Source organism: Cyanistes caeruleus, chromosome 15 (assembly GCF_971803275.1).
Source record: "Cyanistes caeruleus chromosome 15, bCyaCae1.hap1.1, whole genome shotgun sequence".
NCBI classification, from domain to species: Eukaryota; Metazoa; Chordata; class Aves; order Passeriformes; family Paridae; genus Cyanistes; species Cyanistes caeruleus.
In genome coordinates, this window is record NC_141715.1 from 14,778,228 (window position 1) to 14,792,974 (window position 14,747).

The following is a 14,747-nucleotide window of genomic DNA, read 5'->3' on the forward strand; positions in this document are numbered from 1 at the left end:
AATGACAGGGAAGCTAGATAAGTGTTGAAAAGCACGTGGCAATGTGGTGGACTGGGACAGAAAGCAAAGGATGCAGGATGAAGTGTATAACTTCAAGTGCTGCCTACTTAGGAACTGAAATTAGCAATTAAACCTGTAAAACCTATCTAAGGATTTGTACTGAGTGTGTCATGCAATGAAATGCAATACTTTTACTAATGTTTCTTCATTATTAATATTTTTAATCTCTTATTCATTCATACTGTACACTTAGTCATTGTGTGTTCGTTATTATAAATAGCAACACTCTAGCTGGTTTTAAATTAAAATTGCTTCCTAATTACTGTTTATTGCACAGGAAAAAAATGTTACATTTTATGTTATTCTCAACAGGACTTCTAAAGCTCAGTTGGAGATAAGCAGTAAACACCGAAGTGTTCTCATAAATCACATTTTTGCATGTAATTACTATATGCCTGTAAAAGTGAAATTTCAGCTATTCCCGTGTTACCAACCAGCTCTGGTCTAGGAATTGATTCAGCTTCCAGTGCAGAGCCTCCACACACCATTTGTTCTGCAGCTCAGATTTCCTTCATTTCCATACCATGAACAATTCACACCATTTTACATATAAAATTTCTATTTAAATTACTTCCTATATTTTCCTCATTTGACATTATGTGATGAAGGAAGTCCAGTCCCTCCCTTCTAGACTAGATCACACTTGCTGTCCTCCAGTGTCCTCTCTGGAATATGTCACTTTTCCAGTAGCATCCCTGTATTCATTTTAAATCATTTTGTTCTCCACTCAGTATTTCTACTCCAGCAAGCTGACTTACAGCTGCTGAGTTAGTGAATTTTGTTTGGATGAAACCAAAATGGATGAGGTAGTGCTAAAGAACGCTGGTATAACAAAACCAGTGAATGTTTACTTATGAAATGGACATTTGTGTATTTACAAAATGGACAAGTGTGTGCAAAGATTTGATCTCCTCGAAGGGTCTCTTTTGTAAAGCCTACCAGTCTGGTCAGTATTTTTGTGATCAAAAACTTAGTAATTTTTTTTCTTAGGTCAAATATGAGAAACTAAAATGAGCAACCCAGGTTGTGCTAAAATGAATCATTAATTTTATAAAACCTGACACAGTTTGTTCTAGGTTATGACAGAAAAGGGATGAAGTATTGAAAAGGCTGGAAGGTACATACTTTTTTTTTTTTTTAGGGAAATAAGGACCCTGTAAAAGTCAGCCAGCTAAACTGAATTCCAAGGAAAAACCCTTCAACCATGCTAGCAATATGTATCTTTCAAATGGCAAGAAACTTTAGGGTAAAAGTCACAGCTAACCTAAATTTGTCATGAAAAACAGCTGTGCCAAAGCAGTGTAATAGCACTCACCTTGGCAGGGCACCATCCCCACAGCATCAGGGCAGGAGTGACAGACCCAGAACAGGGCTGTGGTACTGCAGGGCCTGGGAAGAGACACCAAACTCTGGAGTCTGGAGGTGGAAAGGACAGGTAAGGGCCCACTGAAACAGTGCATCGGTCTTCAAGCACTGCAGAGAGAGGCTGAACTCATAATAAATAACCTCATATATATATATATATATATATATATATATGTATGTATGTATGTATGTGCGTGTGTGTGTCTGTAAAGTAACAAGGGTAGCAAACACCTAGAAGAGAATTGCAGGAAGGTTCTGTTTCACTGTAGCTTTAGAGCAAAGTCAGATCAAGAGCTGGCCATGACCCTGAGCTGTGGCCCTTCCCTGGTGTATGTCTCCGAGCCAACGCAGGCACTGCTGGCCCTGCAGCCGCCGGAGCTGGGGCAGGCTGAGCCCCCAAAGCCTCCATCGGCCCGGCCCTGCCCTCACAGCGCTCCCGCTGAGCCCCCAAAGCCGCCATCGGCCCGGCCCTGCCCTCACAGCGCTCCCGCTGAGCCCCCAAAGCCGCCATCGGCCCGGTCCTGCCCTCACAGCGCTCCCGCTGAGCCCCCACAGCGCTCCTGCCTTCCCGCCTGTTCCGGCCCTGAGCTGCGGCGGTGCCCGGGCCCTCAGTGCCTTCAGAGTCCCCAGTGTCCCCAGTGCCACCGCTGTCCCGTGTGTGCGAGCAGGAGCGGAGCAGCCCCTGCGTGTGCCGAGGTACAGAACCGGCCCTATCCCTCAGCAGGGTCCTGCTCCCGAGCCCTCTCCTTGCCCTCAGACAATGGTTCGCTCATGGAACGCGGCGGTTCCTGCTGCAGGGGGAAAGAGCAGGTTGGAGACGGGGAAGGAAAGGATGTCAGTGCCGCTGGGCAGGTGATGAGCAGCACAACACTGGGCAGATTGTTCTGGATATGCCCAAGTTGCTCCTTCAGTGCCGGTATTTCCCCGCGGGTGGGGAGTGCTGGCCTTGCTCCACCCATAAACCCAAAGGGTGAATTCCGACCCCAGCCAAGCCTTCGGTTCTTCCCCTGCAACGGGCACTTCAGGCCATAGTTTCATACTATTTTAACATTATCCCAATCCTACAAAATAAATGAAACGTTTGAATTACTCACGGTTCCGTTTAACAGAACAAGAGTGAGCAAAACTGGGTCTTTACTCCAAGGGAGTTCATATGGAGCCCAGTTGTGCTTTTCAGGTGCAGAATTTAATGTTCTTTTTAAACAAAAGTGTAGCTAATCTTGGCTTTTTAGAGCTTGGCTGCATCTCTCTGCTTTTTAGAGCTCCTGGTTTGAATTTAGATCACAAATCTTGTGATGGTACGAAACAGCTTCGTAGGTTGCAGAGATGGCTCTCAAGCCTGAGAAACCAGAGATAAAACTGAAATTCATTTTCCAAACTCTTGTTTTATTGGAATCTCAGTACTCTCAGTCTGCACAAACCAGTTTGAAAACATGGTGACCCAAACCAAACCAGCAAAAATCCAAATTAAAACAAACAAAACCCAAATAAACCAACCAACTAAAAAACCAAAGCAAAAAAACCCCTTACAAACAACAACAAAAATTCCTCATATTTTACAGCGTTGTCACCCACAGCACTGTGATAAAGGTAAGACAGCAGAGAGAGTTCTGCATTTTATAGCACAGGAAAATGACTCTTAAGCTGTATGTATTTCCTTCTCTTACATCTTGTGCTGTTTCAACATTAATTGCCAGCAAGCAAAGAAGTAATTTCATCATCTATATTGTTAGATCTTAATAATCCTACTGAAAAGGTGTAACAATACACTAGACATTTTTTATTTTGATGCAAGAAAGCAAATGGGCATATTTTGAAATGCCACAGTCCCATAAGGTAAAGCAATTTGTTACATTTGGAAAGATCATGTCAATGTCTGTGAAACAGCAGTGCTGCAGACTATTTTTTACTGAGGTGATGAGCAGCAAGTTCCAGGGTGATCCTCTGTCTTACACTGCTCTAAGATATGGTATCTAACAAAAATTAAGTACTTCAGCCTCCTTTTTCATTGCCAGGGCCAGTCTCTGAGAATCTAGAAGGATGATTCTCTGGATTTAAAAGCAAAAAAAACACAAACCAAAAAAAAACAGCTTAAATTCCATTAAGCTTTTGTAAAACTTTGCATTGCAAATGAAGAGATGATGTTGCAGCCCTGGAAGTCTGCTGTATTTCATTTCAGAAACTGTTAAATGAGAGCATTTCAGACATTTTTGAAATGAGATGTAGTTTCTGAGCTCCAGGCTTAGTTATTTCACAAACTCTTCCCCTTCTGTGAAGTCTTATAGCCAAACAAGCTTGGAGAAGCTTTGAAAATTGAAACTTTTGGTGGCAATCCAGAGAACTGAAGAATTCTGATATGACTGTATTTATCAATTTATTTTCCTTTACAGACACCCTTTGTATTCAGATAGGCATAAAATTCACAAATTGTGCCTATAAGCAGTGTCAGGTGCTTCAATACAAGACTGAGGGTACAAATGTAATATTTCATACAGTGATCAATGACTGTAAGTGTGATTTAATCTCTTTTTTGATGGGGTATTCAGGGAAATTCACTTGGTGGCTGTATTCAGGGAAATGGGGTTTTATGACGAATTTTATAAGTTTTTCCCTCTAACATTAATAGTGAGGCAAGGCTTAGCTTTTTGAATTGAGGAGGCAGGTTTCTTGAAATATTTATGTGTAGATGTTGTGCCCACATTTGTTTCTCTGTGTGAATGCATCAGCATTTTCACTGCTGGTAGCCAAAAGGCTTTCTTGACTTCCTGCCGGTCCTGGGGTGCTAAACAGAATTCCAGATCAGAGTCTTTGTGTGTGACAACTCCCAGAGCTTCGGTTTTCATCTGTCTGTCCAGAAAAATAGAAAAATCATGGAAAATATGTACATTTCAAGTAGGTGAAGTGTGTGGGAGCTATTCTTGATGGGTTTTCTCCATTTTTTTCAGTGATTGATCTTCCTTGCCCGAAGAGAACATAAGTCCAGCAATTCATTTCATCCACCATTCCCTTTATAATTTCTTCCCTTCCTCCCTTTTCCTTTTCTCTCCCTTGTGATAAATACAGGTATAGCCATACTCTAAAAGCAACCCAGCAAGCAGAGAACAAACCCTTGAGACCAAAACTTGGGAACTGGAGTTTGTAAGTTATGAAAGAATAATAATACAGTTTCATTGTGATGGAGTAATTATTGGGGAGGAGTGATAAAAGAAAAAAAAAGGTCTGAGACATCGCCTAGAAAACAAAAAGTGTAATATTTTGGCTTGAAAAGAAGTTTCTGAGTGTAAGACTTGAGATTTGCTACAGAATTCTTTCAGAACAAGGATTTAGTTTTAATTATCAGGGTGGTATCTTGGTTATAGGCATTCTTTGAATTCTTCAGTGGCTGTGAAATGCTGAGGCCTTATTAAGGAATAACATCGAGAAAAAGGAGCCACAGGAGATGAGCACGCTTTCCCAATTTCCCAAATTAAATGTTCCAAGCATACACATTCATGGTTTTCAGCTTTGAGATGTGTTGTTAATTGAAAGAGCACAATGGGTGTTTATGGAGAGGCAGTGGCGCATTCAAGGGTGTAGCCGATCCCCTCGGGTTGTGGCTGTGCTGCTTCCAGCAGCCCCCTGAGCCTGGCTCCAGCTCCTTGTGCACGCTCCTACTGCTCTGGGAGTGCTTCTCATGGCATTGCCTCGGCTACAACTGCTTTATGCTTTTCTGAGTTTAGCAAAAATATAAGCAGAAAATATTTCTAAGCCTACATAAAAGTGCTGTGCTTGGAGAGGTGACAGTGATTCACTTTATATTTTCAACTAATTTAGCTATTTAACAATTCTTGTCTAACTACAGTCTTGCTTCGGAAAATGGGGGATATTCAGTGTGAAGCAGAGCCCAGCTAATACAGAGTGTAAATGACTTTTGTCTGCTCTTTGTACATAAAATACCTGTGTAATGTTTAATAAGCTCCATGGAGTCAGACTGGGGGTCCCTCCAGCTCAGGATCCTGCCTCCAGCAGTGGCCAGAAGTGGCCAAGGGAAGAGCAGAAAGTCAGCAGTCTCCTTAGAGATCCCAAAGGAGTCTACATTCAATATGCAAAACTAAACCCCCTCTAATAGCCCTCCATAAAACTGAACCAGCTACATGCTTAGCTGACTCCAGTTACTGGTAATGCAAATATTGATAGAATTCAAAACTAGAGTCTTCTGGAATTAGCAGATTCATCTGATTCAATGAATAATAAATCATCTCGTGTTACTCCTAACAGTAACACATTTAGTATTTGCATATGGTGTGAATGAAAGTTGTCAAAGGCATGCAAACTAGAGGTTGAGAAATTAGGTTTCTAAATAAATAAGAAACCTTGAAATAGAAAAGGCAATATAGATTTGGTCTTTGCTGAACCCAAACTGCATGTACACATTTCTCTGTTTTGCTCCCCCCCCAAAAAACCTTTGGGGAAAACCTTTTCAGACAGTTCATGGAGAACTTCCAATATTACATTTCCTTAGTCCTCAGAACAAAGTTGTATCACTCATGAGATCTACTCCTCATGCTGTGTATACACTCCAAATACACACTGTCAACTGAATAAATAACTATAAAAATCTGTAAGAGGTCACAGATGCCACTGTGGTCTTAAAAGGGGTTGTGTCTAATCTTTATGTATTTTCATAGATAAATACTATATTCTATGGTTTATCATTTTGAGATGGTTCAAAAGAATTTAGTCATACTGAATTCCAGTGAGAGATAACAGCCTAAATGCTAAAAAATACCACTCTACACAACTAGATTTTTATATCCTCCAATGCTGTTTGTAATTTGGAAGTCTCTGTAATACATTCATATTGAAATCTAGTCCTAGGAATAGAATCTTTAATTTAATTTTGACACTTGAAAAATGCCTTGTGCAGTTCTCAAGGAGGAAAACAGAACAGTGGAAAGATTTGAAAATTTCTGTCAATTGAATATAACTCTAGAAAGAGAAGATAAAAAGAGGGAAACAAGTTGGGATGGACTCCAAAGACACAGAGTGTGTTGTCAGAGCTGTCCTGAGAAAGGAGCTGTGGTCTCGTGCTGCCAAGTGAATGCAGCTTTACTTCTTTCTTCTGTAAGTAGCAGGCTGCACTAGATCTTTATCAAAGAGACTGAACAGAACTCTGCAAGAAGACAGGCTCTGTGGATACTTCAGCTGTGTAAAAATGTAACAGGGTTCTGATATTTTGCCAGGCAGCAGCTCATCTAAAACCTGTGTCTAGAGTGTGCTCTGGAGTCCTGGAGCGGGAGCACAGGAATAGGCATGAGCCAGTTCAGGTGATGGTTTCTTTTCTTCTGTGATTTATAAAGTTCTTGCTAAGGTCCCTGTAGGAAAGGGAGAGATGCAGGGAGAGAAATACATCTTTACTCAGAGCTCAGTAAGACAAAATTTTCAGATTTGCTTGTCTAAATTTCAAGGGTGCAGCAGGAAGAATTTGTAGAAGATCAGGACACATTTGGGAACTCAGAAAGGTCTGGTGGCTTGGACATCAGCAAAGTAGTCTAAAAAATTGAATTTTGCTCCCTTAGATGATTTTATTTCAGTGAGTCACTTCATGCCTCTGTTTTCTCACATTAATGTGTTGGTGCCGGGCATTGTTTTCACTGTTTTCTTCTATCACAACAGTTTCCTGGTATGTTTAGTGGATTGTGGATTATGCTACAATACATAAAAAATAAATTAATAGATGCAGAATTAAGTGCAGCCTTTGAGCACCAAAGTGTAAAGTCAGATTGTTTGAACTTCTGGGTGCACATTCTTAGGAATTCAGTTTCAGGATGAATGAAGCCTATTCATCCTTCACAGCCTTTAAGACTCCACTTACCTCTGGAGCTTTCCACTATCCTCTGAGACTTGCAGGCTGCTGTTGATTAAAATGAAGTTGTCTTTTTTTATGAATACAGCATGTGTTTTTTTTAGTGGATGCTAAATATTACTATGGTTAAGTTGAAATGAGGAACAGGCATGCTGCACCATATTGTTATTTGCTGTGAAGTGATTTAACAAATGTTTGAACAGCTGTGCTGAGTAGGCCCTGTTGATATAAGTAGTGGAATCATGAGAGTGGCTGTTTTGGTTGTTTACAGTGGAAAAGGATCAATCAAATAATTGTCTGCTGGGGTAAAGGACTCTATATGAATGTAATAGAAAGTTAAGGTAATTTATGATAAAGTCTGCCAAAACCAGCTTGGCATGTGGTGTGTTTTGCTAAAGATGCACATTTCTGATCTTCCAGAAAAGGTGATAAGAGTTTTGGCTACTTAAGCAATCAAGGAAAATTGCCTTGGAGAAGAGTCAGGACAGTTGCTGGTCTTCTTATTACTTAACAACACTCTTTCAGTTCCAGAAATGAATAATCTCAGAACCACATTTCTAGGTGGACCAACAAAGTGACTGCCACACAGATTGATCATTTGCAGCAGAAAACCAATGTTTCTGTGGCCAGCACCCCTTGCCATGGGACGGCTCTGCTCTGCACTACCCTTAGCTTGCCAGTTTTTCAGTAATGAGGTAGTGAAAGGAATATTGTCTCTATACAGTCATGAGAGGTATTAAATGAACAGCTGGCATTCCTGGCATACCACAAACTCACCAAACAGGAAAAGAAAATCAGGGTAGAATATTTTAATGGGTTTTACTCCTAAAAATGGAAACCAGCTATCCGGATCACAAAGACCCCACTTGAACTTTCTGCCTGTGGTCTGACTTCTGATAAGAACTAATTTGTAAGGACAGATTTGACAGTGGGCAGCCACTGTGACTGTGGGCAGCCTCTCACACTGGAGCTTGAGTTTTCACCTTCCAGCAAAAAGCACCAAATGAAGACCCTTAACTTTAGCATGGTGGTGAAACTTTTTGGAAATCTGAACATTAATTTTGGTGCCAGAATTGATCCTCTCTGAGTATCTGATTGCCAGGGCTCTGGTTTGCTGGGAAAGGTTTAGTGGTGGCAAACACAGTGAATTGTTCAGAGGGCACACTCATGGTCTGGGAACCTGAAAGTCCTGGAGGATGTGTAGGGACAGTGGCAGTGCAGTGACTCCAACCTTGTCCGTCTAGAATGTTCTGTCCTTCTGCTTTCCTTCTTTCACTGCAGTGTATTGCACTGCCCAGACCTCTGAGCACTTCCTTGGGCTTTTTAGAAAGAAGAAAACATGTAGGGCACATAGAAAGGACTTTCTTATACTAAGGGGAATGGCAAACTGAGTTATGCTTATTGCCAGCCTGACCCTACCCGAGAGCAATCCTCTCCAGGAGCATTCAGAGTGGCTGAGGTGCCTTTATTGCAAGGAATGCTATGTGACAATAAAACTTTCAGTAAAGTTTATATTGCTGCTGCTGTAACTGAGACATTATATTTAAATAAAATAGCACTGCTTTTATGAGTGCACACTGTAATATGAGTTCTCAACCAAAAGGAAGTGTTAAACTGGAATTTATTTTTTCTGAAGGATAAAAGCTGTTGCATTCTGTACCGATAGCTGTAGGTGGCTGAGTACTGGGGAGTAACCTCAGTCACTGGCTGTGGGTGCAGAGGAGTTGTGCTGCAGCTCCTTTACAAGCAGTGTGTCTTCATAGTTACTCTGCTTTGCAGGGAAGCCCATCAGAACTTCATTTTTTGAATTAATTGTGTTTATCATGGCAGCTGAGAGAGAGACATAATCAAGATATCCCCAAGCCTACTGTCATCAAGGCAAGGCCTTGGTGCATCTCAGGGTGGGCTTGAATACAGCCAGGGAGCAAGCTTGTGCTGCAAATCTCCTTACAGTATCCCACTTGGCTAGTTAAAAATGTCTGTGAGCCCTTTTGTTCATCTTTTTTGTAGTCTAAGTAAATTCCAAACTGGAAACATAGTGAAGTTTGACTTCATGGTTTTGACCACTGTTTTAACACATTTTCAATCTGTGTTAAAGATTTCTTTACTTTTAGTTTTGCTAGTACAGACTTTTCTATTTCTTGGGGGTTTTTTCTTTTCAATTAATACTTGGTCTTCCTAATGAGCCACAAAATTTTTCACCTAGACAATTAGGGTAGAAATCAGTAATATCAAGGTAAGTGGTGATGTGCATGTCTTGATGAACATTAATGGTACCAATTTCAATAATGCTTTCACTGTTAGATAAAAGCTGGCCTGAAGATAATGAATCTGCCTTCAGGAAAAGCTAAGACATAATAGACTGGAAAAAGCATTTGTCTTAATTATGGTAATTATGTTAATTTAGGCTTTAAATAATAAAAGGGTGGCACTTTATATATTTAATATTTCAGTTAACTGTGAGCATTAAGGAAAATGAGACATCTCAGAGATGCAGATTCACTCCAGCATTTCATATAAGCAATGCTATGAAGCTTCCTGGGAAAAGCAGCAGTGTGGAGAAATACAATATTTCTGGGCTGTTCCATGTCCCTGTCTCACAAACACTGAGAGTTCAGCCACGTCTCAGATCTGCAGGTAGAGCACTGCAGCCTGTTTGGGGTAGCTGAGGACCTGGCCCACAAATCCACTGGAGACTTTTACCCACTGCTTCTGTTGTCTTAGCTGCTTTCCTATCCAGTGGTGTGATCTGAGACTTATTGTACTGAATCTCCCTGGCAGGATTAGAGCAACCTCAAGGCTATTTCCTTCAAAATCAGTCTATGAACAGAGCTTTCTTTGCAGTGAAATGTCACCTTTATGAATTCAGAAAGAGAAAAGTCATAATCCCCTGTCAGTCTCTGTACCCACATGTGCCTAAATATCCTGGAAATTACTGGTTTTCCTGCTCCATACATAGTAATTATATTTGCTGAGATACTTCTGCATGTTTCCCAAAACTTCATTCTCAAACCAATCCAAAGAAGCTTCACATCCCCATTGTTTTCCCACACAGGACATCCTGTCCTGGTGCCATTGGTGCCCATGTTTCCAGTTAGGCTGGGTCAGCTCTCTGGCAGACAGGCAGTAACTTGCATTGCCTTTTCAGTGGCTTGTCTGCAAATGTATTTCATGTTGCTCTTCTCTGCAGACAAATCAGCTTGAGTCGAGCTCTTTTATTAGTGGAGACAGAAGGAATTACACACTGCAGGCTCTCAGCTGGCTTGGGGCTGGGTAGTTCAAGCCTCTGAGCAGTGCAGCTGCACAGCAAACAGCTCGGACCTGCCTTCAGCTCCTCCACCAAGAGTGCCTGTGGTGACTGGGACGTGCCTAGATGAGCTGCAGTTCCTGTAATGTGCTTGCCCTCGCAAAAAATTCTAGAAAGGGAGCTCTGAAGCTGCAGCAAGTGAGGCTCAGATGCAGGATCAGCTGTGGGAAGGCAGGAAGGTAGGTTTCTGCAGGATCTGAGCAGCTGCACAGCTTTGGTGGTAGTGGAGAATGCCACTGTTTTAATTCTGTACCCCTACTTCAACCTTCGGCTACCACTGTTGCTCGACAGCTCTGTGAACCAACTGCTGCCTCATTCCCTGGCATGTTCTTCCCCAGGTGAGCCCTGCAGTTCCCCTCAGAGGGCTTCTCCATCCCAGCCAGCTGCTCTCTATCTATCTGTCTATCTTAGTCTCTAATCTGGGCTATAAAGCAGGCCCATTTTCCAGGCAGTGTTTACTGAAAACACAGGAGCGTGCCTGGCTCCCTCGGCCATCCCTCCTCCTGCCCTCCCACTCCTGGCAGGCTGTGGAGGTCAGGCTGCTGCAGGACTCTCCTGCTGCCTTTGGGAGAGCGTGCAGTGAAATCAGCAGCCCGTGAGCCCATTAACCCTGACAGGCTCGCAGTGGCTTCCCCTGCGGTTAAGGGAGTTCATTATGCGCAGCCAGTCAGGGTGGTTGACAGTAAAGCAAACAGTGATTGAAATCTTCATTAGAGAGAAAACTGGAGTGCTAAAGTAAAGATTTGGGATAGAAGAACACAGTGAAACATCAAGGCTTTCAGTGAGATCAGTAATTTTAAAATGAATTTTCTAAAGAAGCAGAGAAGAGATAATGAAAAGGGTCAAAAACAAATAATAGGGGATAATTATGAGGTTGGTGTCATTCCCAAATGGCACTGGAGAGCTGGTAAGAAGAAACAGGAATTTGCTGCAGTCCTTAAATTAGGAAATACTCAAGTCTTTAATGAAAAAATACATTTGAAATGGTAACTTCCTTGAATTTAGTGCTGTAGATTAAATCTGACTAAGACTCATCTATTCTGTAGTTATGCTCCTATTTCTGTGGGTATACACTAACTTTTTGGAAGCAGAAACCATCTGGAGCAGCATCTTTGTCCTTGTTTCCTGACAACTGTAACTGTGACGAGATAATTAGGGCCTTTGCTTGAATAAAGTGTTTGTAGTTTTCTTTGAAGCTTCTTCTGAACTAATATTCATTCATATCCACCTTGAAAAGATGACTTGCCTTATTCTAGGAGTAAGAGGAGCTGAATTCCTTGTCTTGCCCTTACTGCTTTCTTTTCTTTTTTTTTTTTTTACCTTGGACTAAAGGCAATAGAAGGAAGTGAGCTGGGTGATTTTTTCCTTGATAACAGCTGCTTTTCTTGCCTGGTGTTGTCACTAAAGCTCCACAGGCTGTTGAAACAGTGTTGTAATGGGGCAATATTGAGCCTCTAGGATGCAGACTGAGCATTGATGTTTTAATAGAGAGACTTTTAGGAGCCTTCCTCACTCTTGTTAAAGCCAGGACACATCCCTGCATGTCAGTGGAAATGAGATAAGATTTCAAGTCACATCTTGCATCCTGCACATTTTCCGGTGTGTCTGGAAATTTCAGTTATCTCCACTCATGGCTGGAGATCAGGACATCCATTTGAATTTTTAGTCAAATAAGCCAAATGCACCTCTATCTTCTCTAGTTATATATTTATTCAGTAATTAACCCAACTTTCAAGCTCACAAACTAGGTTTTTGTCTCTTTAAATATTTGTCCTAGGGGTTAGGAGCAGTGATCTCCAGGGAAGATGCAGAGTCACAAGAGGGGTTGGTCTCTGAGCCAGCATAGCCAGGAGCTCCTCCATAGTCCCACATGGATGCCAAGGCTCTTTTGCACTACAGCCCCATCTGATGTCTGGAGTTTTAACATTCTTGGACACTAACAGGATATTCTTGCACATAGTGTGTTTGTATTTCCTATCCATTTTAGTTTCTGGGTGAACAACAAGGAGAGAACATATTTTCCGCTCAGAATTTTACTTTTATTTTAGCAATTTAGCACAAAGAAGAATTCTTGTTAAAAAAATTACCTTGAAAGAAAAAATCTGGTTATCTGTTTTGTTGTAGGTGTTAACAAAAGGCTCAGAGGAGTCCTAGCCACAGTGAAATTTGGTATGAAACTCCAGAATATGGGCCCTTTTAATAGAGAGTAACTAGAATAATTAAATATTGATGAAAAATTATATCAGAAGAACTGAGAAGCCTGTTTTTATGTAATTATCTATTAAAAAAAAAAAAAGATATTTCAAAGTAATATTGAGAAAAAGCATAATTTTTAAATGTAATTACCTACAAAACAAGATCAGTGATCTGGAAAGAAACCAGTTTTACTTAACTAGAAAGTAGTTGCCAAGAGGTTTATTCCATGAATTAAATTTTATGGATTCTGTATTAAAAACTTCTGCAATGTAGCTGAACAATTTGTTCCTGTCTTGACAGGAGCTATGATAATAAATGCCAAGAGGTTGGATGTGTACGTTTTTCATCCTCACTAGGGGTCTTCGTTAATTAAGAACTTTTGGCAGCCATTCTTTCCTTTCTGTTTGAATTGTTTTTAGCAAAATAAAAGGGTAATATTTCACTTGAAGAACAAAGTGTCTGGAATTTATTTCACTCTTATTACTGAAATGATCTTAAGCAGAATGTTGGGAGAAAATTCATTTAACATTCCTGTCAACCTTGATGTTTGCTTCTCCTGCTGGTCTTTTCTATTTCCTTTTTCTCTGATTTACAGCAAATGAACTAATAGAGTCTGAAGTGCATCTTACTTTAGGCAGAAGAAACAACTGGACAAGCAAAGCTACAATCTGCCTGACACCTCTGAAAATCAATTAAGTCATTAAATGGTCCAGAGTTTGGTATTTTGTTACAATTGAACATTTGCATGTAATGTCTGTGGAAGCCTTCAGAATGAAAACATATATATAATAAATTCTATTATTTGTACCCAATTTAGTATTTATGAACCATGGAAAAAATGTCTTGTAGTTTGGCTTTTTGTTGCATTCAAGTTCAGGGGTATTTATGGATTTGCTGTGCTCTTTAAAGCAGTTACCTTCTACTTCTCACTGTTTCTCATTCAGGTGGAGCAGGAATTGCAGGGTTTGCCTGGGCTGGAGGATGATGAAAATACTGCAAGCCGCTGACAGAAATTGAATGCAAATTGGGAAATAAAGTGTTATGAGGCATTGCAAACATTAAATATTTTGTTATTTTCTCTTTAGAGATCACTGCATATTGTGAAACCTTCCTGACACACAAAGGCTTTGGAAGCTGAGTGCCCTGAGGGCTGCTGGCTCAGAGCAGGGCTCGCCAAGGGGCCTTCTGTGAAATCCCTTCTTCACTCAGGGAGAGAAATATTTGTCCATCTGATGGTACACCTGAAACAAAGTTACACGGTCTGTTGATATTTATTAGTGCAGGTAAGTGAGGAAGAGTTTAAATATATTTAATTTCAACTTCTTTGAATTATGTACTAGGGTAAGGATGCTCAGAGCCTTTTCCATATGCATTTTATTGTCCAGTTTGTGTTTTCTCCTGACATATTCATTAGTTCAATTTCAAGCTTCTAGATAAGCTCCAGTGAGAGAGTGGGTTTATTTTAGAGGAATGAAAAAGACAATAATTTGCTTTCTATCTTTGCTGCCCAAAATCACACTTAAAATATCCAACTGTGAAGAATGCAGGTAATAGACTCTCTGCTGTGTTAGTCAGAGGTAAAAGATAAAATATAAGCCTGCTGGCAACCAGAGCCCTATTTCAGCTGCTTCTGAAGTGTGTAACAGGCAAGTCTGCAAAGACATTTCATCATATCAGTGATAAAGATTGTGCTATATTGAACTGGTCTGCAAACATGCAAAGAGGCTAAACTTGTGTATGCACTGTGTATATGTGTGCATCTGGATTTGTGGGCAAGTGGAAGGACAGCTTTTCAAGCTTTTGTAGTAAAGTGAGAGAAGTTCATTGCTCACTAACTGCTTTCCAGCTGTTCTCTTATTTTGGCTGTTTAGCGGTTTTAGTGCATGGAAGTTCTAACTCAGCAGTACAGCCATGTCATGAGAGTAGCAAAGAGCATTTCCAGCTTCAAGGGCTAAGGCTTTATGAAGGTAAGGG

At 40.8% G+C, this 14,747-nt stretch overlaps 2 protein-coding genes across 22 annotated transcripts in view; one reads left to right on the forward strand and one right to left on the reverse strand.

Moving 5' to 3' along the window:
• Nucleotides 1–2,032, reverse strand: part of LOC147650396 (uncharacterized) — a 33,747-nt gene extending 31,715 nt beyond the window's left edge. For 3 of the 14 annotated variants that reach the window (XM_086851396.1, XM_086851394.1, XM_086851401.1), the window contains exons 1-2: nt 1,906–2,032; nt 1,376–1,533 (exon numbers count right to left, since the gene is read on the reverse strand). In XM_086851396.1, coding sequence (XP_086707522.1) covers nt 1,376–1,533; nt 1,906–1,936 — 189 coding nt within the window. In that variant the 5' untranslated portion in view covers nt 1,937–2,032. Of the gene's footprint in view, nt 1–1,375; nt 1,534–1,854 lie in introns of all 14 variants that reach the window. The other 11 variants (XM_086851398.1, XM_086851395.1, XM_086851400.1 and 8 more) reach the window with 9 other exon arrangements.
• Nucleotides 1,401–14,747, forward strand: part of C15H5orf58 (chromosome 15 C5orf58 homolog) — a 72,974-nt gene continuing 59,627 nt past the window's right edge. For 2 of the 8 annotated variants that reach the window (XM_086851406.1, XM_086851408.1), the window contains exons 1-2: nt 1,401–1,495; nt 13,859–14,056. The gene's annotated coding sequence lies outside the window, so the exon portion shown is untranslated. Of the gene's footprint in view, nt 1,496–1,812; nt 2,122–13,858; nt 14,057–14,747 lie in introns of those variants that run through there. The other 6 variants (XR_015276620.1, XM_086851411.1, XM_086851405.1 and 3 more) reach the window with 5 other exon arrangements.